Below are 25,680 nucleotides of genomic sequence, written 5' to 3'. Positions count from 1 at the left end.
TGATGCACTGAGCTTTTGCTAAGTCCTGGGGCTGAGCGAGGTGGAGACAAGCAAAACCGGGAAAGAAGAAGTGTTTTTGCAAAACTGGGCGAACGGGTGCCAAGGTCCCTCAGCTCCCGGTGCAGCCACGCAGGGGTTGTGCAGAGGTTCATGATTTCAGTGCTGAGCCCCTCACCGAGGACCCCAGGGTCTGTGTTAGCCTGAGGCTCCCCTCGGTGCCAGCCCCCTCAGTCCTCCCATTCACTCACAATTCAAAATAAATACAGGGAATGAACATGACCTTGAGTGTATAGTCTAAAGCTTTTAAAACTCTCCTCTAATTCTTTTAACTTCCCGCACATCTATCCTCTGCACCAGCCGCCTCATTTCTCTTTCTCTACAGTAAACTTATACCCTTTCTAAAGTGCCCAGAGAAGACGCCACAGTTGAAATGTTGCTTTAGCTTAATTTCCTATTCCTAACATATGCCTTAATTAGTGTCATTTGCTTTGATTTGCTGCCAGCATGCCAGTGCAGCACTTCCTTCGTTTCCCAGCCTTAACCATAATCTTGTGGGAATGAATATCAGGTGTTCACAGCTGATTTAATCTGTTCTGGGGTATTTATCTTGAGCTCCGTGGCTTTTTTGGGCTGTGTGAGTAGCACCAGGACAGAGGGAAAACTGCAGCATCCTCCATTGCTGGAAGCATGTATGGTACACAGAGAAGGATGCTTGTACATAGAGCACTGACCAATATTTCTTATCCTTGTTTTGGTTTGGTTTTGTTTTTTACACTTTCTAGTGCTGCAGGTTCAATCCACAGCTGTGAGGAACACAGCAGAGCAGGTGAGAGGAGGAATGAGGACCCCCAGCTCCTGGTTTCTCTATGTCAGGATCAGAGGTGGCCCGGGTATTTGGTCATGGTGGTGGGGTGGTGCTTGGGGTCTGGGGCAGAGGCATTTTCACCCCTGCCCAGAGCTGGCTCCCAGCTCAGTGCAGGGAATGGCAGGGACATCAGCTCCTGGTTTCTCTGTGTAGCAGCAGTTGTGCTGAAGCTTCTCCATCCCATTGCACTGGGCAACAGGGCTTCATGAGTGAGAGCAGCATCTCCTGCTGTCCACACTGCTACTCTTTCTCCCCAGATTTCCTCCTATAGATTTATGACAGGTGCAGATCGACCATGAGGACCAAGATGCCCCTTTCCCATCCCTCTCACTGTTCCTACTGCATGGGAAGATGTATGTCCACATGGTTCAACATGGCTGTGGATATGTGATGCTCTCCCTCCAGCTGGAGCTGCTCTGGCCTCACTGCATCACCAGGTCAGTGTCCTGTGCTGCTGTGTGAGAAGGAAAACTGCTAATTTGGGGTATTTTTTTCCTTCTGTTCTCCTGATGGAGCCAGCTTGGTCTCCCATCCCAGGCAGAAAAGCACCATTAAGCTCCCCACCACTTTCCATGACTGCTACACTTGAGAGCAGCCCCCTGCACAGTGGAGGCCAAAGGCATATTTAGCAGTTGTCTCTTCTGGCTCCAAATCACTGGTGCTTGCACACAGCAGGCCTGAAATGGCCCCTTTCCCAGACAGCTCCTTAAGCAAGGTTTTCCTGTCTCTATTTAATGAATCTCAGCCATCCTTTCTCTCCTCGCTGGAGCCAGGGGCAGATGCAGGAGAGGGAACACACTCCACTTCAGGGCTTCATCTCTCCTCTCTTTCCAGTTTCCCTCCTACCTGCGACACTTCGAGTCCCACAGCAAGTCCTGTCTTGTGAGGAGACTTCTGGGCCCTGTCCCAGCTAGTTTATATTGTTCCTTCCCACTTGCTCCTATTGAGAACTCCCCAGGAATGGGAATGTGATGCCATTAGGCATCTCTTTCCCCCCTTATACAGGGGCAAAGCCACCCTGAAGGCTGAGCCCTCCATTCAAAGCAACCCTGCTCACTGGGCAAGGAGGAAAATGCCCAGATGGAGAACAGCATTTGTCCCAGGCCTGGCCTTGCCCTGCTGCAGCCTGAGGAATGTGTCTCATTGCAGTGTCCTGGAAGGGGGATAGAGGCGTGGGAGGGATGTGACTCAGCAGGGAATGAGCTGCCCCATCCCAGAGGCTGGCTGGTAATGTGGGGTGGCTTCCCAGTGAGCAGAGTCACAGGAAACCAGACCCAGCCCAAGGGTTTACCTCCTCATGGGAGATGCTCAGGGGAAGTCTCTCCCCAGCACATCCTGATGGCAGAGGGATGCAGAGGTGGGCTTTACTGCCCAGCTTCTGAGGAAGGAATTTTACTCCCCTTTTTCTCCCTTTTTTTCTCCCCAGTGGCTCTGCAGCCTCCCAGGGCTCCCAGCTGCTCCCCCTTCATCTGCAGGGCAGAAAACCAAGGCTATGGCACTGGCCTTCAAAGCAAAACCCCTCCTCAAGGTGGCCCCTTCCCATGCAGCCTCCTGGTCCCCAGGCCCCTGAGCAGCCCTTTCCTCCCTGTTCTCTCTCCTCTGCCTCTCACTTTGCCTTCCTCCATCCCTTCTGGCCTCCTCCTCACCAGCAGCTGCGCATCTGGACATGGGTTTGTGCCTCTCTGCTTAGACCCATGACCCCTGCTGGGGGGGTCACTGCTCCCCTCCACCCTTCTTAAATCCCAGCTGCTTTCCTGCATCCCAGAAGCCTCACCCCCTCCTTAAATTTGCCCTGGGTGACTTAGCAAGGATCCAGGATGGGACTGACCCCTGGGAGCAGGATACTTGGATATCATAGGCATCTGGACAGTTTAAATCCCCAAGGTCCCTGTTTGCTCCTGGCTTAGGGCTTCATGCGAGCCCAGAGAGGGGGTGTCACCCTGCCCTTAGGTACAGTGCTGAGCTGCTGCGCTGCAGGATCTGGCCCCAGCCCAGGAGAAGGAGGAGGATTCCCTCTGGGCAGCACTGTGATAGAAAGGGACTGGCCAAGAGCTGCAGGCTCTGGTGGGCAGTGAGGGCTTTCGTGTGCCAGCCTGAGAAAAGCGGTGGCTTTGCAGAGGACTGAGATGGTGCATTGGCCTAAAAATCAGGGGTTCAGGCAGGGTCTGCACCCAGCTCCAGGCCACAGGCAGACCTAGCTTCCTTCATCTCTCCCACAGGGAATTTCTCACCCAGACCACCATTTTCCTCTTCACCCGTGGAGAGCAGTGATTTCCCATAGCAGAATCCCAGAGCCCCTCATCCCCTGCACAGTGATGGGTGGACAAGTACACCATGCAGAGCCATGCATGCTGCTCTGAGCGCCCTGCTCTGGTTTTGCAGTGCCTTTAGGCAGTTCCTTGCTCTGATGTCTGGTTTCTGAGACAAGCCTCTCCCCTTTTCCTCCTGCCTGGTGAGAAATGACTCACCGTGTTGTCACTTGGTGGATTTATGTGCCTCTCGGTAGCCCATGTGCTCCAGAGCAGTTTACCCAGGAGGTTCCATGGGTCCCACTCCCACCAAGGTGCCCACAGGATGCTGAGCTACCCTGGGGCTCTTCTCCCATCTCCACACCCTGACCCATGCCACTGCCCCAGTCACTTCTCTCCCAAGCTGTCCCCCAGCTCTCATACAAGGTTACTCGGTGATGCTGGTAACCACGGCATTGGTGTGACTGGAGGCACTGGCCTGCTGACCTGCTGTAAATGGTGGTTGTGCTGTGTTGAGCAGTGATGGCAGGGCCTGCCCAGGCATTTTGTCCTGGTGCTAGAAGCAGAGCCCAGTGGTGCTTGCCTAAAAATCACCACGCTGTGGGCATTGTTCTGCTTTTGTATTTTAAACCATCATTTCCCTATTTGCCTGCTCCCGTGCTCTACCTCACTCTAGCTTTTCCTTAAAAAAAACAACCAACCAACCAAACAAAAAAAGTAATTGTAAAACAGATGGAGTAATTTTTTTGGGGGTATAGACTGAAGTTAAATCAGACCTTTGACTTGGAAAGACCGTTGGGTTCTGTCTCAACCTGAAGTTCACCAGGGCAGTGATCTCTGGAATATTCATTCTTACACAGTGTTGCTGAGCTCACAGTAAAGTCTCCTCCATACAAAATAGACTTGAAATGTTCTTTTTTCTTGATGCTGCTTTAAAAAATACTAAAGCAGCATATTAAAAAAAAATAATCCAGAGCATTAAGACAAAATTAATTTAGTTTAAAAATTAAAACAATTCCATAATTGCTTGCATTTATTTGTAAAATATTTAAGCTTTTTCAAAAAAAGTCTAGATACATGAATATCCGTTCACAGTTTGATTATTACATTGCCTGTTTGCATACACAGCTTTGCTTGAAATTACAAGGGGTAAGTACACTTGGTACACTGGGGAAAAAATTGTCAAATATTCCCTAAATATTTAAAAATAAAATCGGGATATGGTTGTTCTTTTGATTGACTCGGTTTCAGGGGAGCTTGGTGCAAGTCTCAGTAACACATTCGTTTACAACGTTTTAAAACATTCGTTAAAATATTTACTTAGTGGTCTAAAACAAAGCCTGAGAGCCCAGAAACGTGCCCAGGTCAGGCAAACAGACGCGGATAATTCGACTGAACGATTCAGAAGCAGGGAATCACTTGCATTTAAAGCCGAGAATATTTTCAGTGTCCCCTTAGTGCATCTATTTTAGGCAGATGCTTAAGATGAAAGGGCCGAGTGTCTGCCCGTATCTTACCCGTGCTTCCTGTCATCGTTTCTTTGCAATTTAATGTTGTGTTTTCCTTTCAGCCTAGAAGTGGTTTTGGTACCAATCTCTTGGCAAAAGAGCCCGAGGAATGGAAGGGTAAAGAAACAGGACCCAGCTGCAACGCACAATGAGGTTTGTAAGTCCTTGTATGGTATAAATAAGCATATAACACAGTTATTAGAAATTTGGGCGCTGTCCCTGTTTAGAAGCCCGAGTTCGGTGCTGGGTGATCCCTCCCAAGTACGTGCATAATTCGGTATTAACTCTCCATTCTTCCAGCCCGATTACTGGCCAAAGTCGGCAACTTTTGCTCAGTCCTCATCCGTTCAAACCCTCCTCGGCAGTGTAAACCGGTGAGTTTCCGCTCAAGCCAATAAATCTGTGCCAACCCACGCGGCCGAGGCTCGGTCCTGACTTCCCGGGAGCCGGGACCGGACCCGCGGGGTTTCCAGCCGGTGCCTCCCGGCCGCAGGTTCCCGTTGGGTGCGGGCTCAGGACTCGCTTCTCCTTTCGTCTCCGCCGTGGTTAGCAGGTTTTCTTGGTGGGAAGAGAAGCAGGTTTTGTTGGGGGGAAGAAGAGCGAGGCAAGGGGAGCGGCTTTGCCTGCCGCGGCTGGAAACGCGGAGGGGCATCCCGCAGATCCGAGCCCGCTCGGTTTTTCCCGACCCGCTGAGTGTAATTATTGGAGAAAAGCGACAGTAAACTTTTATTAATCGCCGGTGTTTAGGGCCAAGGCATAAGCGAGCTCGGTGACAGTGATGAGTGGTTTGGAGCGCTGGTTCCTGAAAGCGGGGCTTGTCCTCCCCCAGTCTGCTCCTGTGACTCGGCGATGATGAGCCGTGAATAGCAGCCACCCTGCCGTCGGGGATCCGGCCGTTTATCTGCCGGGTGATGACAGTCGGGCTGGTTTCGAGCCTCGCCGTGAATTGCCGGAGCCTCCGGGAATCGCGGGGGGCTGCTGCAGGCGGGGGGCTCCGGCCAACTGGGACGCCTCGCCCCTGGCAGCAGGTCCCGTTCCCCCGGCCGGGGGATGATGAATCCGGCCGTGACCTCCCCCAGCCTCAGCACAGCCCCCGCGGTGGCTGGCGGAGCCCCGGGGGACCCCGCGGAACCCCGCGGACGGACAGGTGGAGCCGAGCGCGGAGAGACGGGCCCGCAAGGAGCGGGCCCGGCCGCCCAGAATCCCCGTCCGCGGAGACGGGAGGAGGGGAGGCTTTGTCTTTGCCTTTAATTAAATCCTTTCCACCTGGCGATCGCCCCCTCCGCCCTTTTTTTTTTTTTGTTCCAGGTGGGGCAAATCAGGCAATTAACGTAGGGAAGCGCGGGCAGCATCTCTGATTACTGCTGACCGCAGCTGCGGGAGACAGGGATAGAGGGAGGCTCACCCAAACAAAGCCAAGAGACCAAATTTACCTTGCCGTGAAGCCTGGCCCGGGCCCTGCAGCCTGCGGACAGACCTCGGCCCGCAGGTGGGAACGGGTGGCGGGACGTTGCGGTGTGTGCGGGGCTGTGGCTGCCGTGCCCGGCTGGGCGCAGTCTACGCGGCCCTCCGCGGTGGTGGGGTTGGGGTCCGGGTCCGATCCGTGGCTCAGAGGCCGCTCAGAACTGCGGAAACCACAGCGGCGGGGCCCGAACGCAGCAGGTCAGGGGTGCTCCGGGACCCCCTGGCCGAGCCAGGCCGGCGCTCCCTGAGCCCACCGCGGCCCTCGCCCCCAGGCCCTCACCCCCGGGCCCTCCTCAGCCCTTGCTCCGTCTGCGGAGGCAGCAGGGGCGCCGGTTCCCCTCGTCCCGGTCCCATAGGCGCCTATCGGGGCCCACCTCTGGCCCGGTCTCACCTGCCCTCGGTCCTGGTCGCCGGCTCCTTCGGGAGTTGCTGGTCGCTCCTTTGCTCGCACCCCTTGGCCAGCCTGGGCCTTTTTCTTTTTTTTTTTTTCCTTTTCTGGGGGCTTTTCTTTTAATTTTTTTTATTTTTTTTTTTTTTGGTAGGAGTGGGGAAAAAGGTTCATTAAAGAGGTTGACCCCAGTTTAGTTTTTATTCTGTTCCTGTTCCCAATTTCGGCACCACGTGACGGTGGGAGTGAGTTTGGGTTTAAATTCACTTTCAAGAACCCCCACTCCCCCACCCCCCCCCGATAAAAATCCTGCCCCGGGAAGCCCCGCCGGCTCATGGCCGTGTCCCTGTGAGCCCGGGGCTGCGGGAGGCGAGCGGGACCTGGGCGCCCGCTCGGCACCGGACGGTTCGGGTAAGGGGATCCCCCCCGCCCCCCTCCCCGAGGAGGCGGAGGGGGTGCGCGGGGGAATGATACAAGGCAGAGGCATGCTGGGCTGTCGCGATATAAGGTGTTGCGCAGTAGTACGGTTGTCGCGATAGGCTGTAGATGCCACAGAGCGGGAGCCTGGGCGCGTTTCGGCCGCGGGTGGGTGCGAGGGGTCTCTCAGCAGAGGGCAGGCAGCCTCGACCCCAGCGCGGTGGCGAAGTGGTGGGGGGTGGGTGTGTGTCTCGGTAATTGCGACAGTAGTGCTGTAGTGACCCGTTCAGTCGCGACAGTACTCGGGAGCTTTCCCAAGGGGGTTCTCCCCCGGATTTGGGGCTTTGGTTTGGCGATCGGAGCCACGAGCGGGCGGTGCCCGTGGTCGGAAGGTGCGGGGCCGGGAGCTCCTCTCCCCCTGCCGCGCTCACCTCGGGGCAGCCCCGCCGGGGCTGGCCCTGGTGTTTCATTCTCGCCTTCGCTTTATCTACTGCCACCCTGCTCCTGGGGCAAGGCTCGGAGTTCTCTGTCGCGACTGGGAGAGGACGGGGAGCCTTGTCTCCCTGCCCGGGCTCTCGGGGAGACAGCGGCTGTAGGCCGGCGGGACAGGGGCAGTTTGGCTGCCGGTGCAGCAGGGCCGGGGAAGCTGCCGGAGGCCGCAGACCCCTCCTGAAGCGTGACCCCCGCCCGAGCTCGGCCCTTCCCCATCGCATCTGCCGGGTGGTTCCGACTACCGCCCTGGGGTCCCCCCGCCCCGCCCAGCCCGCAGAGCCAAGCGGTTTTCCGTCCCGGCCTTCCTGCTCCCGCTGCAGCCCCCGGCCCGACCTCGCTCCACGGTGGGCAGTGGGGAGCGTCGGGACCATCGGGGCTGGGAGGGGGCGGTGGGGCTGGGGATGTGCTCCCCTCACCGGGCTCCCCCCTGAGCAGCGAGCGGCTGCTCGGCGCAGCACCGAGGCAGGCCAGGCAGGCCGGAGAAGGCCGCAGCCGGGCTCGGTACGCGGGGTCCGGGTGGTCGGTACCCCTGACCGGTACCCCCCCCATGCGGGCCGTCGGGCGGGCGAGGAGCCGGGGCCAGGCCGAGCGGGCCGGGCCGGGCGGAGCGGGCCAGAGCCGGTCTGTGGGGACGTGATTGACAGCAGCAACGTCAGCAACAGGAGGGGAAGGGAAAAGGGAGGGGGGAGGCAAAGAGGGAGGGAGTCGAAAGGCCCCAAACTGGATCTTTATGGAACATTTTCCGCCAAGATCAAGGGAAAGTGAATCCGCGCAGCGGGGGATGCTCCGCAAGCTGTTGCCATCGGGGGCCGCGGAGCCGCGCCCGGCCTGAGCGCCCCGCGCAGCCCCCGCGCTGCCCCGCGGATGCTCTTCATGCCGCAGCCGCCCCCAGGCGAAGCCCGGAGCCCCCCGCTGCCCCTCCTGACCCCCGGCCGGCCGTGTGAGTTCTGGGGGTGCGGAGAGAAGGAAGGGAGGGAGGGAGCGGGGGAATCCCTGCAGCCTGCCGAGCCTCCGGCCTGTGCCAGGGCAGCAGCCAGACACCCTGCTCCGTCCCCGGGAGCACAGGAGTCCCCGCCCGCGGGCAGGAGCCGGGCTCTCGGGGACCGCCGCTCCCCACCTATGTTCCTCCGGATCAGTGTTTGGCCGCCGAGAACATCCGCGCCTCGGCGGGGTTGGGGCTGCCCCGTCTGTCGCCTGGAGCGGGGCAGCTGGACCGGACGGCTGGGGCCTCTCCGTGCCCGGGGAGGTGGATGGTGCAGGGCAGTGTGTGTGCCCACTCGCACAATGCCAGGCTGCCTGTCTCCCTGAAGCTCCGCTGGAGCTGGGGGGGCTCAGCCTGGCTCTTCCCCTCCACTCTCAGCCTCCGTAGGGGGCCGCGGGTCGGAGGCCGGCAGCGTTTTCCCGTGAAGAGTGCCCGGTTTCGGTCCCCGGGGCCGGAACCTCTCAGCGCCGGCGCTGCCCGTCTGTCTGTCTGTCCGTCCGTCGAGCGGGGCGGGCGGCCGCGTCCCTCCGCGCTGTAAAAGTCGGGGTTGATGCGCGGCAGCCCCGGCGGAGCTGTCAGGCCTTATCTTTATTGGCTTTTCCCAGTCTCCGTCCAAGTTTAAGAGGGGCCCTTTCATCTCGGAGTCCAGCACTCCGCCTGTTTACGCTGCCCGGCTCCGCCGCAGCGTTTCGCCGCGGCCCCGAGCGCTGTCGCGGAGCCTCTCAGCCCCGACGGGACGGGTAGAGCCACCGGCCGAGCTGCCCTCCCCGACGGGTGGCAAAAAGCGGGGAACGTGGGGAGGGGTAGAGGAGAAAGGATCGGGGTTGGGGGTCTGCGGCCATATCCGAGATGAGCTGTTCAGCATTCAGGCGGGATGGCAGCCACGCGTGGGCGGCTCCCCCACGGGGGCAGGCGGGCCCGGCCCTTCTCTCCTGGGGACAGCGGCTTTCGCTCGGGGCCGGGGATGTTGTGTCCCAGTCTCGCCGAGTGCCACGGCCTGAGGAAGGACGGCGGGCCGGGCCAGCAAAGCCTGACCCCGCAGGTGGCCGTGCCTGGGGCTACTGGGGGAGGTTAGCAGGGGCTGGACGTGGCCCCCGGTGCTGCGAGCTAACGGTGCGCCTCTCTCCCCCCAAGGAAATGCTCCAGGAGAAAAGCCTGTCTGAAACCGAGGAAGGGTTTCCAACAGCCCCCGCGCCCGGCCATGCGGACTCCTCCGCCGGCTCCCCCGTCCTGGGCGTAGCCGGGGGGAGCAGCTCGCCGCTCAGCAGCCCGCAGCTCCCCGACCCCGAGCAGGTACGCACCGCCCGGCCCCGCGTCCTGCCCGACGGCTTCGCCCCTCGCTCTCCCTCCCCGCTGCCGGAGCCAGGCCTCCCGCCACCGCGCATCCCCTTGGCCAAGACCGAAGGGAATCGCGAGGAAATCGCACTGTCCTTTCTTTAAAAATGTATTTTGATGTTTTTGTTTTCCCGTGCCAAGCAGGCCGCCCGCCGCCGGCTGCGACAGGTCGGTAAAGGGCGCAGAGTCGCGTCCATCGGGGCTTTTGGGGCCGCGGAGCCGCGGCCGCTCCTCCCGAGCAGAAACGCGGCCCGGCGGTGGATTTCGTTGCGGGTTATTTTGGTCGTTGTTTTTAATTCCCCCTCCCGCTAAATAAGAAGCCGGGTCTGGCCACGGCCCCTCGGCACATCGCGGCTTCTCTGCCTTCGCCCCCGACGCGCCCACGTTGCCCCCGGCACCCGCGGGAAGAAACGGGTCCGCGCAAAAACCGCGGCCCTGAGCGCGCACGTTGCTCAGCGGATCCGGCTCTGTCCGCACCCCCGGTGTCCCCACGGATCTTTCAGATCCCGGTTTTTGGGAGCCCCAGTACGACAGTAGGGCTCATCTTCCCCATCAGGGTATGGGAAAACCCTACGAAAAATGAAGAAGGGGCAACAAAACAAAACAAAGTCCCTTTAGCCATAGTGTCCCGCCTGGATGTGTAAGTCTGCAATTAAAACCGGCCTCAGTTTGTTTCTCTTATTTTTGGCAAAGAGCAGTGGAATTTCCCACACAGGCAGGGCTGAAGCTGATGTGGCTTCTCCCGGCGCCTCAGCTGTGGCCACCGAGCCCCCTGCCCTTCCCAGCCCCTCTCCTAGCTTTTCCTCAGTCATTTCTTGCTGTTCTAATTTCCTTTATTTTTTTCCCAGACAATAGAAAATATCAAAGTCTATCTCCATGAGAAGGAGCTATGGAAGAAGTTTCATGAAGCTGGCACCGAAATGATAATAACCAAAGCAGGCAGGTTAGTGAAAATTCCCTGTGAATCTGTGTTGCTTCTGATCAATATGAAATTGGGGTTTGCAATCAGTGACATTTAAAAAAATTATTATTGTGATTGCAGTAAGATAGGTTTGTTTTTTTTTTTTGTGTAAACTGTGCATGTGTTTGAGTGTGGCAATGATATTGTGGATGCAAGAAGAAGTTGTGGAGTTGCTGCATTTAGTCACAATTATCTTTAGTAATGCTTCATTATATTATTGAGGTTTATATGTGTATATATATATTTAAAGATGTTAGCATGATCATGGCTCTGCTTGTATAATATTTTTTCAAAGCAAGCCCTGCTCTGCACAGGGCAGTAAGACGTGTGTTCATACTTTGCACCAGAGTTTTAGCAGTTTCTAGGCTTAGGCTGTGCTTTTAATCTCAAAACTGAGAGGCAGGTACTGCTTCTATCCTGTTGTTTGTAGAAAAAAAATGTCTGTCTTCCCGTGGAAACAATTATTTTCTATTTTTTACCAAATCAAAGTCCTCTCAGCATGTCCACCCGGGCTGGGGCAGGAGGGACCCAGCGGCTCCCAGAGGCTTTGCTTCCCCGGGGAACCCATCCCTACTTCTGCTCAGGGTTCCCTTTTCACCCGGGCTGCTCAGGTGGGAGATGCAGGATTAATACCAGAAAATTAAACCTCAGACCATCACCAGCCTGGCAGACAAAGAGTTCCCAGAGAAACTTGCCAGCTCCCACTGTGGGCACCAAAATAATCCATCCTTGGCTTCTGTGGCAGCGAGCTCATATCACTGCTGCTGGAAAAGAAAAATTGCCAGACCTAGGTGTTAAAATCCGCTTGATTCTCACCCCACTGTGTGGTTCTGCCATGCTCTGTGATTGCTGATTTTACACCGTGCCTGAGAGCTGAGAAGGACATGCAAATAATGGGAAGAAAGGAGAAAATAAAAACCAGAATCAACATCTAGGCATTTTTTTCACCCCGTGGTTCCTGATCCCTCATGCGGGGCAGCTGAGGGGCTTGGGGAGGGGGATATTTTCTCCTCTTTTTGCAGCTCACACTGCAAGACCCAGACCTCAGTCCTTGGCTGGGGATTTGGGAGTGCTGAGCAGTTTCCCTCTCCCTTCCCCAGCCCCAGCAGTGCTGCTCTGTGCAGCAGCCGGCCAGCGTGGGGAAGCTTTACTCTAATATCCAAAATATTCCCATTATTCCCCCTGGAGAATATCCCAGAATCTTCAATTTGTTTTCTAGTCGGGCTATTTATGAAGTGATTGTGCAGGTAACACTGTCCTTATCACGCTGCATTTTGGTGTGTAAAATCACAGGGCTCGTTCTGTGGTGTCTACTGATGTGAAGAGCTGGATTCATTTTGATGGGTCTGCTACCTAAGTCAGCTAAGACTAGGGGATCAAGACCTCAAATATTTCACCCTTAATTTATAGTATCTATGTCTGTGCGGGATGTGTAATATCTTAACCAAATTCTAGACCCTAAGCATCCCAAATGTGCCTGTTATCTCTTTGTAAGTTTTAAGGTGGCTTGTTTAAACAAATCCATATGTATAGGGCTCAGTCCCACATTCTTTGTCCTGTGGAGCTGGCAGTGCACACGTAGTCACCTTTTAGGAGGATGGGACTGAGGGCATTGACCCCAAGTTGTGCAAAACTTTGTTTTCTAAGTGATCAAGCCAAATTTTACATTTGTGAAAAAACCACTGCAGCACCAGGAGGATAACAGCATTTTTAATTTTTGTTATACATAGTTCTTAATAAATAATAAAAAAAAAAGATAATAGCTGAAATGCTGATGAAACAGAGCAGTCACTTTCTTTTCTCTGTGCCCGGCTGCAAACGGTGTCAAAATAAAGGGCAATATTTTAATCAGTGTTAGCAGCAAATCCAAACCTGCCCAGCCCTGGAGCTGGGGCTGCGGGGACGCACCAGTGCCAGGACCCGGCTCTGTCCCGGTCCCTGCAGCAGCACCCGAAGCAAAAATACACTAAATAATTAGCACGAGGACTTCAGAAGAACCGAGCAACTGAAATCCCCTGGTCGCTGAAGTCTCTCTGTTCATTAACAGTGCCAGGCTGAGCCCAGGGCAGCCCCGGAGCAGGAAGATGCCGTTCATCGTCGTGCAAATGACTGAACGAATGTTGGTACTTAGTGCAGATTTTGTTTTACCCAAGCTATTGAAATAAAAAGTAGCAACAATAAACCTCCTCTTGACCCAATTAAAAATATAACGGTTAACGGAGATTTGTATACACTTGCATTTAGCATTGGGGGGGGGGGGGAGAAGAAGAGGGAAAACGGCTAATTGCAGCACTAATTAGGACTCTAATCCCCCTCCCAGCAGGCACAGAGATGGCCCTGAATGCAGTTAGTTGCAATCACTTAAATGTCGGTCTGTCTGACCTCAAGGAGCAGAAACAAAAAGAAATTGAAGCCTGATTTTGAAATTTCAAACACCGAAAAAAAAAAAACCCCAACAACCAACAAGTGGCTTTAATGACAAGTTCACTCAATGGAGAGGAAATGTAAAGCTCAGCGGAAGCGTTAATTCCATGGCCACGGTGTAAAATAGCCTTTTTGTATAAACAAGGCAAATATTGATAACTTAGGTGGGGGGGAAAGAGGGGGAGTCGTTTGTTTCATTCTTTGTAGAGCACCAGAGAACGAGCCAACTATAAATTATCGAGAATTTAGGGCTGAGAATTACTTTGGGGGATTATTACTCCCTCTTAGGACTGATCTGTAGGAGACATTCGGAGAACACAGCAAGCTCAGCATTGAAATAGAAATCATGTTGTTGCCAAGAAAGCTTGATTTATAAAGTGGAAACATCTTTAAAATGCACTCGCTATCTTTTTAATGTTCGGCTGCTTCATTGTGGGAGGGGAAAAAAAAAAAAAAAGAGATTATTTTATATTAAAAGAATCATCAAAAGATAAAAAGTTTATGTTAGAAAAGTTCCCTGAACTTTGCATAAAACCACTCGCCTCCTTCAGACCTAAAATCCTGCCCAGAGGATGAGACGCTGGGCTCCATAAATCAGAACTTTTCCTTCTTCTTCCTATTTGAGGTTTCTGCTAATTACTAATTTCTGCTCCGGAGGCTTTTCTGCTGATGGTTTTTAAAGGCTGAATTACACGTCGTGCAGAAGCTGCCCGGTCGTTGCCTGGAGCTGTGGGCACCAGGGGCTGGGGCAGCCGGGCCGTCTTGGGGGGGGGGGGACGGCAGGAGAACCGGCCCCGCGGGCTTTCTAGAGGCTGTGGCATTTTGCAGAGTGTTTTTTTGGGGAAGGCAGAGGAGCTCGGAAGCTGCCTCGCTTTGCAGATGAAACCCCTCGGTTGTGCGAGCCCGAGGAGCTCCTTCGGGCATCCCTTCCTCTCCCCCGGGCAGCCCCTCAGCTCCGAGTCCCGCCTCGACGGCTGCAGCAGCTCCTGCTCCCCGGGTTTATAAACCCGCTTAGTATTTTTTTTTCCCAAATCCAGGCGATGAGGTCTTGTTAAACCAAACGAACCAAGCTGCTGCAGAGAGAGGGGGCAGGGTGGGGATGCAGCACCCGCGGCGCCCGGCCCCGCTGCTGCCCAGCACAGCCCTTCCCAGCCGGGCTCCCATCCCACCTTTCCCGCGGGATTTCAGCAATTCCATAGTGAGAAAGTTACCTGAGGGGTAGGTTAAACAGAAAGCAAACGAAACACTTAATTCTAACCCTTGATTTCTAATTTCACCTCTTACGTGCTACTATTGAACTGAACAACTGTCGTTTATTTTTTATTTAAACCTTGCAAACCCTAATTTAGCTCTCAGAATTCTTTGTGAGATCTCCTGTTCCAGACCTTATTCCTGCAGGAAGTTACTTTTTGCTCACACAATCTTAATAGCTCAGGATTTCTTTCTTTCTGTTAGTTTTTATTACCTGTAGCTGTTCCCCAGGTTTTTCCCAGGGTGCCAGTGTTTGCAGTGTTGCAGTTGCTCTCCAGGTATTGCCAGAGACAAACAATTTGGTGCAGTTTATGGCTAATCAATAAAAAAATACCAGATCACAGGACGTCTGGTCACTTTTTCGTGAGCAGTTGCTGAAGAAAAAATACCGTGTCATTCCTCTGTGGTAGCACAACCATCCCAGTGATGGGAAAAAGTGGCTTGGGATACTGAAATGGAGTTTTGGCTGGAGTGCAGGATGTGCACAGGTACAAAGGCAGCTTCAGTCTTTATGGTAGCAGGTTTTAAGAAGCATGTGTAGGAAAATACTGCACAGGAAAAAAAAAAATCAATAAAGCAGCTTGCATGTGTGGAAAATACTCAAATCCCCTTTATATGTTCAAGTTTCATTTTAAAAGTGACTTATTTCAGTTAAAAAAAATCTGTTCCTAATCAACTTTAGTAAACCAAAATAAAACTAGTTTTTTAGGACATCAAGGTCTGAAGAAGTATAAATGCTTTGGCTAAGCTGGTGCAGCTTTCCTCTGTGAATAATCCTTTAAAAGTTAAATTTTCCATGGCTCTGTAGGGCATATGGATGCCCAGTTCTCATTACAATTACAGGGAAATATTTGTCCAGAATCTTTTGAGGCAGTTACAAGAATCTCTGCTCAAGGTTTTTGATCCAAAAGCAAACCTTTAATATCTGAGATCAGCGATGGAATGTGAGCCATCAATTTAAAACTTGGAAATAAAGTAGATATTTAAGGAATGTTTGATCTGCTTAGTCCTAAATTTGGGGTCTTGGAATTACCCTGTTAGGGCAAACTGCTTTTAGAGGAAGGAGCAGGAGCAAAGTCCAGTGGCTCTTGGCTGGGCTGCTAAAGATGTCGACAGCTTTGGCAAGGAAACCAGAGCTCGTGCACATTGAGTAGGGCAGGGATGGGATGAGGGGTTTTAGTACATGTCCCTCTTCCAACAGCAATCCTTGCTTTTAGTTCGTTAAAGACATGGGCTGCTCATGGGTAAGGATGTTCCCAAAGCTTTCCCTGTTCCTTCTTAGGTTGGAGCTGCAGCAGTGCTGGCCAGGGCTGCAGGGGAGGGTTTGGTCAAGCCCAAACCAGCTGGGAGAGATCCCCACGAGTGCTGGGGTTTGTCCACGTGTGGAAGGCTCCTGGGCAGAGGGGCTGCAGATCTTCTTCTGCTCTCCACCAACGAGCCAGCACATGGCCTGGCCCTGATGCCAAGGCTGCCCATGGCTCCCCCAAGCCCCCCTGTGGAGCCGGAGGGGCTGCACCACCAGGGGAGCAAACCTGCCTGAGATGCTGCTGGGTCCTTGGCCACATCCTTGCACAGCTTCTCTCTGAGGTACCTTTGTGCTGTGCTGGTGGTGCTGGAGGCTGCAGGCACCAGCCTCTGCCATCCTCTGGTACGTTGGGACCTTTTCTGCTCAACTTCAGTCATGGCAAAATGGAAGCACCAGAGAAGCATAGGAACATGGTTTAAGTGCCAGACTTGGTAGAGCTGGGTTAATGGTTGGTAGAATTAGGTTACGGTTGAACTTGGTGATCTTAAAGGTCTTTTCCCACCAGAACGATTGTATGAAGCATCCACAGGTGAAGAAGCCTGCCCGTGTTTCACGTTAGCATGGGGCAAAGAGAGGCAATGTCTCTAGACCATGAAAGCAGCCATCCAGCTAACCAAGTTCTCAAGTATGTGAGAAACAATGTTTTATTTAAAAATGAGATGCACAAGCCAGAAGAAAAAAATACAACCTCACCATCCCAAAATACAAAAATCCTTTAACTGTCTGACCTTCTCATCACTAGGTCATGGTCCTGCCACCAGATAAATCTCTCCTATCTGTCCATAGACTGAGAGTTCAATGTTGCTTGTGTTAGTGACAGTGAATTTGGGGCTGAAAAATGAACTACTGATGAGAACTCCTGTTGAACCTGTATTGTTTGTTATTCTGAGGCAAGGATCTGGCATGGGCTAATCCAGCACTTCAAAGTTAACTGCTCTTACTTTGTATACAGAGCGTCATAGCGGAGTGGCGCGGGTGATAAGAGAAATAAGGGACTGAGGGTTAGGATACACTGGGAAAATGGGACCCCGTTGAGAAACTCTTTGATCTCTTTAAAGTATTTTTCTGAAAGCAAGAATCTATCAAAAAGGAAATGCCATTTAAAAGGCTAAAAGAAACAGCTGACATCCCCAAATTTGTTTTAATCTGCCCGGGAGAATAATATTTTTAAAGATGCGTTAAGTCGGTGGAAGAAATGCTTGTCAAAAGATGGGAAATTAGAAAAAAGGAGAAAGGTCATCAGAATGGAAACTTGGTTTTGAAGCCTCTGCACACCATTCCTTTCCCTGCCAACAGTGAAGACGAGAAGAAGCATCCTTGAGCAGTCATGGCCAACTCCCAAGAAGCATCTGGAGCCACATCAGTCATTATCGGGGATGTAGGTATGTCATCTGCCTCTGCTTTGAGACCATCCCTGGAGGCATCTTGGCATGCCCTGCAGCTTCTGAGGAGGTGGACTTTCAGCCACAATATGGCTGCTTAGCCAAGATACTGAGTGGTTTCTTAGTCTTCAGATCCTTTCACAACCTGATACGCCATAAGCATCACCTTTCCAGACAGCACCACGCAGGAGCTTCTGGGAATCCAGTTGTTCCTCTATTTGACCACCCCAGAATCAAGGATTGTAAAATCACTGTCTGTGGAAATCTTTGTCTTATCAAAACTCCTTTTGGAAAGAGGATTTCAGCTGCTGAGGTGCTGAAGGGCAGGGGGACATTTCTACCCCCTAAATGGGCAGAAGGAAGTGCTGTGTAGTGAATGAGGCACCATCCACACCATGGAGACATGCAGCGATCACTTATCTACACATTCCCATGGGCTTCGTAGAGCACCAACAGCCTTTAGCAAGGACATGACTTGAGTTGCTCCAGCACCTCTTGGGTGTATTGTTTCCTTGCAGTTTTCTCTATGGAAATTCCAGTTGAGCTCCCTGTGGCTTCCTTGCCTACCCTGTGAGAGAAGAGAAAGCCCTTCCCGTCAGTAGGAGCACCAGAAGTGACATTTGCATCTCAGCAAGGAAGGTCAGATCAAGTCCTTGTGTGCAGGGGAGTGGTGAGACAAGAGGTTTGCAGAGGCCTCCTCATCCCCCAGTAGTCCCAGGGCATGAGCCAATGTCCCTGGGACACAGTGTGCAGTGTGGTGGGGCAGGTGGTGCTCAGAGGAGAGCTTTGAGCTCTTTGATCCGCTCTGGTGCTCTTGGTTATTCCAGCTGCCCTGGATTGCTGTCCCTCACCCAAAAATAAGACTTGACTGGACCTGGGAGCCTCGCAGTCACTGATCCCTGCAAGACCAGGCCTGCTTGTATGGGAATTAAAACACAAGATGCCCACAAGTTGGCCAAGCCTGGGGAGCCTGAGAGGCTGGGAACTGCTGCCCCAAAGGAAAGCAAAGTTTTCCTCTTATCACTCACTTCCAAATCCAACCAACCAATTACACATTAATTAAACTTTGTTGGAACATAATAGGAGCTTTGGCTCCATGTCAGTAACTGCTCCGTGGTTGAGGGGATTGGATAGTAACAGAATAAATAAATAAACAAGAGATGCTTATTCTAACAGTTCATTTTAAAACAATTTGTGAATATCATGTAGAGATAAAATGTGCCTAGCATAAACTGAGCTGAGCAATGACTGCTTCATTATCAGAACAAATAATTCACTCGCACATCATCTTTGAAGCTTGGGAGGGCTAGAGAATTGTGCTGCTTGTTTATTTTCCTGGCTTTTTACTGGTTTTGCTACATTTCATCTGCAGGGAAGGGTTTGGCTGTGGCAGTGCCAAGCCCCAGCGACGCCGGCCCCGCTCCCACCGCCCACGGTCCCCAGAGCTGGGCTGACCCCTCCAGCCTCCCCAGGGCATCACCCTAAAAATCAAGGCACTGTGTAAAAACTGGTGTAACTGGTCTTCTCTGAAGGGCAGTGGGAGCTCCTCCCAGGGCACAGCAGCCCCTGCCAGGACTGTGAGGGAGATTGAAATGTGCTTGTTAGAGCCACTAAACCCAGCAGGGAGCTTTGAAGGGTGTAGGAGACCATCTGGATGGTGCTGAGCCCTTTGTTCTGGGTTGAACTGGAGGGAGGGTACAATGAGGTTTGAGTATTTGTCCAAAATTGGGGTTTACTGACTCAGTGTTTTGGAGTAGAAGAGGCTTTTAGGGCTAATGCTTGTCTGCTTGTGCTGCACCCGCCCATGTGTCACCAGCTGTCACACAGGACACTGTGGGCTGGTGGCTGGTCCCTGGGTGGCCCTGTGGCTCCCATTCACTGAGTAGACCCTCTCTTGGTTGTGTTCACCCCTGATGTGTGCTGGGGGTCAGACACACACACCTTGTCTGTCTTTCAAACAAATTAGCATAAATTGGTCCTGGGCTCCTCTACCCAATGGCAGCGTTTGCATGTTCAGCAGCCCCAGGACTCCATGTCCAGCCAAGCTTTGGGTTTGAACAAAAGAAGATGATGTCAGGAGCTGCTGCTCTTACTTTCTTGATTGCCAGGGGCTTAAGCTTCGCCTAATAGTTGGCTTACCCTGTGCTGTGCACACGCCCAGAGCTTAACCTTGCTGAGCTTCCCAGTCTGCCCAGTGCAGCTCAATGCAGGTGGTGACACTGAGGGCCAGATGTTCTTCACATGTAGATGTTGTGCTTGGGAACATGGTTTAGTGATGGACTTGGTAGTGCTGGGTTGATGATTGCATTTGATGATATTCAAGATCTTTTCCAAACAAAAGGATTCCATGATGCTATGATTCAGTGCAGCCTGCTGGGACACGCTCCCCAGGAAGCCAAGTTAGGGCTTCCTAAATTCCTACAATTCTTGGACCCATTTTTGGTGCAGCGAAGCTCTCACTGGATTTGAAGTCGTGCTCAGTGGCAGGAAGGAGGGTGGGTAAAACATGGGGCTGCCCGGATCTTGCTTCAGACCTCCCACCAACACCAGGCTGAGCTTCTCCAGAGCTTGGCAAGACTGTGGCAAGCTCTGAATTGCAGCACTGGGTTATTCTGCTGGTCCTGGAGCAGTGGGTGATGAAGCAGGGCATTGTCATGGAAAGCTGCCCAGAGCAGAGCACCCTCTGTGGAGACACCCACCCTCCCGGGAGGTTTGGCAGAGGGGCCAGTTGTGCAAAGCTACTCCTGAGTGTGAAGCCCGTGGCTGTGAGTAGCTCCAGTGACCTGGAGTAAATCTGGGGAAGCAGGCATGTTTTTGGCCCCTTCCCAGGACTGACAAGGAGCTGTGTAGACCCACTATAGGCACAGCCCCATTCCTGGGCAGGGCTGCTGCAGCCCCAGCCTCCCCCAGCCTTTTCTGCTCCCCTCTTGCAAACAGGACCTTCTAAAAGAGCAAGGACATGATATTAGGTGTTCTCTCTTGCTTTAATATATACATATCTTTTAATTAAAACTCTGTGACTGTATTTTCTTAGACCCAGCTCTTCAATTTGTCAGGCCTTCCCACCAGAAATGCACAACCCATGTTTGTATCCTATTGCAAAGAGATATTTACTAAATGAGTCTCTGCCAAGGGGTTGAGAAATATGTTTTCATTAAGAAAATTAAACTGACAAGTCCCTGGACAGCACATTAGACACATTTTTATATTATTATTATTTTTTGTAAAGGCCAAAATGCAGCAGCTAATAATAATAATGATGAAATGTCCATGCACAGCCAAATTACTAAAATCTACCCCTGTGTTTTCCTGGAAAAGAATGTGGAGAGTTGGCAAACTTGGTTGTAGCAGGGTCTGCTGACCACAATGCTACCACTGCGAGATACTGAGCAGTTTGCAAGTTAAGCAACACCTTCAATCAGATGTGAGTCCCCATTTGTTATCCTTAAAGAATTTCAGCTGTATATATTATAGTAGTACTTTGGCTCTTTGTATTTATTTTAGAGGGCTATACTAAAGAACATTATAAACTCAGGCATGTCCATGCTATATGAAGTCCATATGCTGAAGCTTAATTTTAAATGCCATTAAAAAAGCACTTAACATTTACAATATATCAGTCTGGCTACTTTAGCAGCTTGGATGTGCTACAGTAAATGAAATGATGGAGAAAAAAAGAAATTCAGAAGCTAGATGTTATAAAAATCCTCAAAGCAGGACTTTCTCCTGATCCACACAGTAACTGTCCAACCGTGTCCATCTCATTTCTGGTTTTTAATCAATTTCTCCTTTTTTTTTTTTCCTTTCCTTTTTTTTCATTTTTAAATGTAGTTTTAAGGCTTAATTTTAAAGAAAAAAAATATCTTGGCATTCAGGTTGGATTCCTCACACCATTTTTTTTCCAATGTGTGAATCGGGCTGTGTATTCACCAATTGAAATGTCCTACTGTATTTAGCCAGGTGCTTACCTGTAGGAGGAGAAGGTTAAGAGGAGTGTAGGGTTTATGAATGAAAATCAAATACAGACACAGAAAAAACACCCCTTTTTAGTCCCGGCTAATTGCATGGTAAACATCTGGAATTTATGCAGGGTGGTTAAAAGGGTCGATTGAAACGAGGTCGAACAGGGCCCATTTTGTTGCCTTCTCCCCAAGCAGAGACAAAATGGTGCTACAGACCTAGTGGGCTAGTGTGGCTGGGCATGGGGCAACGGGAGAGAGGAGGGGGTGGCAAAGTGGCCTCGATGTCTGATGAAGAAATGACATCAGAATGTGGGCCCTGATTAATTCGGGTAATAAGAATGACTCCAGGATGTAGCAATTCTCGTCCTCCATCCCCTTACGCTGCTGGGAAGGAGAGTTGTGTGCTCTGCTCTGGTTCCTTGGAGGCTGTGCTGAGCCAGTTTACTCAATTGACTTGGGATTTTTTTACTGGATGAGGAGGAGGCTGGGAAGTTGGGGCCAAGAGGATGTAAAGTGCCTGATCCTACAAATCCCAGCTCCTGGTGCAGTCTTGTGGACTTGGGAAGTCCATGGTAATACTGTGCCCATCAGGTCCATCTCCTCTGGGTCACAGGACCACAGTGTGGTGGTGTACACTGGTTTCACAGCCATAGCTGTATAAAAAAATATTCTTTAGTATTGCAGATATTCTTTAGATCTATAATATATGAGTGTTTCTTAATAATACACTGGTTTATGTGAAGTTCCCTGTTTGGTGTTGATTGCCTATGTGTCTACTGGAGTCTGTGGGAAAATCAGCAGGACAGGCACATTTTGGTGGCAGTGCTGTGAATTTAGGAAATTTGAGGCCAGAGGAGTGGGGGCAGTTGGCACCACCACAGGGTTTAACCCTTTGCTCCCCCCAGCTTGGCCAGTCCTTGGGTTTCACTCTGTGGCTGCGCACGGAGGTTCAGCTGCTGCTGATGGGGTGGGACCTGGTGTGGTGGACGTTGGGAAGGTGTGAATGAGGAAGCTGTGTGTACTTTATTTCTTCTGAAGTGCAGTTAAATCTCCTGACTTTTCATGCACATTCATGGCAACAAGAAATGTGCATTTTTGAGGCTGCCATGAGCCCCGTGGAGCCTCCTGTGGTAGCAAGGGCTCCCACCTGAGCCTCCTGTAAGGAGGGACGTTTTGATCCCCCCATATCTCTCTCTACACCCACCTTTTCCTGACACTGAGCCATAACCCCCCTGGTGCCCCTGGACACCTGAGTGTCCCATTTTACCCTCACCCTGTGCAGCTCATGCTCTGGGAAGGGTGAGTTTAACTCAGGTGATGTCTAAGCAGCAATAATGTTTTGTAGCTCATCTGTCCTAACGGCGAATTCATCACATGGTGGACCTGCCTTTTGGGGCACTGCTCCAAGTTTCCACCAGTTACACCAGATCTCTCAGTAACGTTTTAACCCTTTGCTTTTCCTAAGGAGGATGTTTCCTAGTTACAAGGTTAAAGTGACTGGAATGAACCCCAAGACCAAGTACATCCTGTTGATCGACATCGTCCCGGCTGACGACCACCGGTATAAATTCTGTGACAATAAATGGTAAGAGAACATTTCTGTTTTGCCTTCTTTTCCACAAGAAAATTGCAATTGGATTGAACATTTGCTGTGCAAACTCAGAAACAAACATAAATACCTTCCCACGGGAGGGATGCCAGCATCCCAGAGCTCTCTTTTGTGGAGCAGCGATAGATACAAGAGCCAATGGCTGGAAGTTAAAACCAGACAAATATAAAATAAAAGAGATTAACTGCTGGAACAAACTGCTAGTGGGGGTGGTGGATTGTTTGTTTCCAAAGTGCTCAAGGTTGGATCTCAGAGGAGATGCTTTAGGCCAAGCATAGGGTTGTCTGGCCTCGCGTAGGTGTGCAAGGGTGAAGCCACAGCCTGTGACACACCAGAGCCTGGACTAGGTGATCTGATGGTTCAGTTTGGCCTCAAAAATTAGGTATCTGTGTTGAGAAAAATTTTTAATTCCTTTCTTCTCTAGTAATACTTTGCTTTTAGGAGATCAGCTCTAAAGCAAAGCGTGGGGTGGTTTACTCAGTGCTCTGGGGACCCGGCAGCTGAAGGGAGCAGCGATCCCTCCATCACAGACCGACACCAGATCCACCTTGGAGTCTTTTAATTTATTCTTCCTCCAGGGTTTCCTTTTCTTCTGTTATTCTTCCCTTCCTTGTGCCTTTGACAGGAAAGTCACCTACCCTGAGAGGCAGAGACAACTTCTGCTTCCTGAGGGAGGCAGGATGGTGTTTTCTGTGTTGATTTTTGCCCCAGATGCACCCAGCAGCTTTTCCCAAACCCTTCCACTGACTGCTGCCTGCTGAAAAGACAAGCAGTGGAAAACTTTGGAGTCATCATAATGGGAAGGAGCCTGGTGACATCCTATAAAGCTGTAATAATTTACTTGCACATTAGGGCTGCTCTGGTTTTTAAAAACCTCCCTTTTCCGCTCGCTTTTGTCCTGCGGTGCCGCTGGGTACGAGGAGCAGAGCAAAGGCCTCTGTGGTGTGGCCACCACTTTGTGTTTGAACCATTAAGGCCTAGATGATGGATAGTTGTTAAATCTGTTTAATTTAGCTTTTGCCAGCCCTAGAGCTCTTTCCCCTTTTCATTTTTATTGCTGCTGGAAAGTTTCTGTTGTTTTTGGTAATATTGCTTTTATTGGTGGTTTATAAGAGGAGAACAATGCACGGTAATGGGGGAGGTGGTATTAAGTGATGTCTCATGGCTGGGCCTTGTGTCCAGGAGAGGTGGTGGTGGTGGTGGCGTGGGGGTGAAGGCAGCTGGCAGATGGTACGAGGGGCAGCACATGGCTCCAGAGCAGGAGCAGCCCCTTCCCACCAGAGCTGTGGGAGCCCTACATGGCTGGGAAGGTGCACCCATGCCAGTACCCACTCCTGCTCCTGGGGAATTGTGGGAGACCATCTCCCCTTGCAGAATGGCCTTTGAAGGCTTCATCCTCTTCATAAACCCAGAGGAGATTTCCTCCTTCACCAACGCCAACACAAGTGTCATGTAGAGACACTGCCCCAAGGAAATGCCACGTGGAAGCAGAGATGGGCTCACTTTGCCAGCCTGAAATGCTGAAACCAGAAGCCCTGAAACCCCCACGAACAGCAGCAGGAGCCTCTCCATACCCCCCAGAGCATCCCTGAGGGCTGGTGGGAGGGTTGCTGGGTTAAGATCAAGACTGCTGCTGAGGTGATGCCATCTGTAACTGCTGTGCTTGCAGGATGGTGGCTGGGAAGGCAGAGCCAGCCATGCCGGGGCGCCTCTACGTCCACCCCGACTCACCGGCCACGGGAGCCCACTGGATGCGGCAGCTGGTGTCCTTCCAGAAGCTGAAGCTCACCAACAACCACCTGGATCCCTTTGGACATGTAAGACAGATGTTCTGCAAGGGTTTTTGGTCAGGGGTGGGCCCAGGATGCCAAACTTGTATCTGTTCTGGGATGCTGGTTGGGATGTCGTGGTTAATTTAATAATGAGAAGCAACGTTTATTTTGTGCTGCCAGCGCTGTGGGGTGGGAAGTGTTGCCACAGCTGCCCATGTGCTTCCCTGCTCTTGGATGTGCAGCCTCCCACTCGCTCAGTCGTGTCCTGTCAGATGCCACTGACCTTTTATTTTCTGCCCAGGAACTTTCCAGGCAGCACGGTGGGATTTCCAGCCTGGCTGTTGCTGTGTGTGGTACATACAGCTCACAGAAACAGGTTGCATAAACTCATTACTTTCCAAGCTGGCTTTGGCAGGCCTATAAGACATGAAGTATTTTATTTGGAAAATCTTAATTCATGTGTGTTGCTAATGCAGAAGTGGGAAGTACACAGTTATCTGCCACAGTGCATGTAATAACTTGGAGCAAAGATCCTTCCAGCCTGGCAGGCCAACAAGCACTTAGGTAGCACATATAAAACCAGGGACCTGTCTAGTTCATGCTGGCCAAGCTGAAAGTCCCATTAAAATAAACCTCATTGGCTGGAGGAAGGGAAGATGGACCTTAAAAGCCTTTTAGATTTTGTGGCATCAGCTCCTCCTAGTACCACAGGTAAGAGAATCTACTTCATATCATCACGTGTGGTTTTTAGCCTGCCAGTCTTTCAAGCAGCAGCAGTTTGGAGGCGTGATGGGAGCTGTGAAAAGGTCCTGGAGAAGGGTGCCGAGGGAGAAGGGAAGGACCTGTCCTGCTTAAAATGATCATGCATGAAGCCTCTAAAGAGCAGGTTTTTACGTGGAGTCAATTGTCCTGATGTAACAGAAAGTGCGATTCTGACGCATCTAAATCAGACGGAGCTTTCGGGGGGGTGCTCCAGAGGCAGGGTGACCCTATCAGCTCAGAGCCCTGTTGAAAAATGCAGAATTTTTGCTGGCGTTCATAATTTTCTGCAAAATCTGAACTTTGAAAAGCCAGCAGAGTTGGGCTCTGGCAGCGTGACACAGTGATAACCCAGCCCTGCGCGGAGCCGTCAGCAGCGCCGGGAACTGACCCCCTTCCCCAACCTACTGACCCCAATGAAACATGTGTGAACTTCAAAGGCTCATCAGGGCCATTTAATGCCAACGTTATTAATCACAGGCCATCTCTCCCCTTCACTCTTCTTTAAGGGGGGGTGAGGGGGTGGGAAGCACCACAGAAACACAGTGAGAACA

General features: G+C 51.8%; 1 protein-coding gene across 3 annotated transcripts in view; it reads left to right on the top strand.

Annotated features, from left to right (window-relative positions):
• The first annotated feature begins 1,246 nt into the window (after nucleotides 1-1,246).
• The window catches only part of TBX4 (T-box transcription factor 4), a 41,414-nt gene continuing 16,980 nt past the window's right edge, over nucleotides 1,247-25,680 (top strand). The window contains exons 1-7 of one of the 3 annotated variants that reach the window (XM_051636007.1): nucleotides 1,247-1,302; nucleotides 4,685-4,775; nucleotides 4,923-4,996; nucleotides 9,500-9,658; nucleotides 10,549-10,643; nucleotides 22,452-22,571; nucleotides 24,265-24,412. In XM_051636007.1, the coding sequence (XP_051491967.1) occupies nucleotides 9,503-9,658; nucleotides 10,549-10,643; nucleotides 22,452-22,571; nucleotides 24,265-24,412 (519 nt within the window). In that variant the 5' untranslated portion in view covers nucleotides 1,247-1,302; nucleotides 4,685-4,775; nucleotides 4,923-4,996; nucleotides 9,500-9,502. Of the gene's footprint in view, nucleotides 1,303-4,684; nucleotides 4,776-4,922; nucleotides 4,997-8,215; nucleotides 8,324-9,499; nucleotides 9,659-10,548; nucleotides 10,644-22,451; nucleotides 22,572-24,264; nucleotides 24,413-25,680 lie in introns of those variants that run through there. The other 2 variants (XM_051636008.1, XM_051636009.1) reach the window with 2 other exon arrangements.

Source organism: Apus apus, chromosome 18, assembly GCF_020740795.1.
Source record: "Apus apus isolate bApuApu2 chromosome 18, bApuApu2.pri.cur, whole genome shotgun sequence".
Classification (NCBI taxonomy): domain Eukaryota; kingdom Metazoa; phylum Chordata; class Aves; order Apodiformes; family Apodidae; genus Apus; species Apus apus.
The sequence above is the reverse complement of the archived record's forward strand: the minus strand, read 5'-3'. Positions and strand labels throughout refer to the sequence as shown.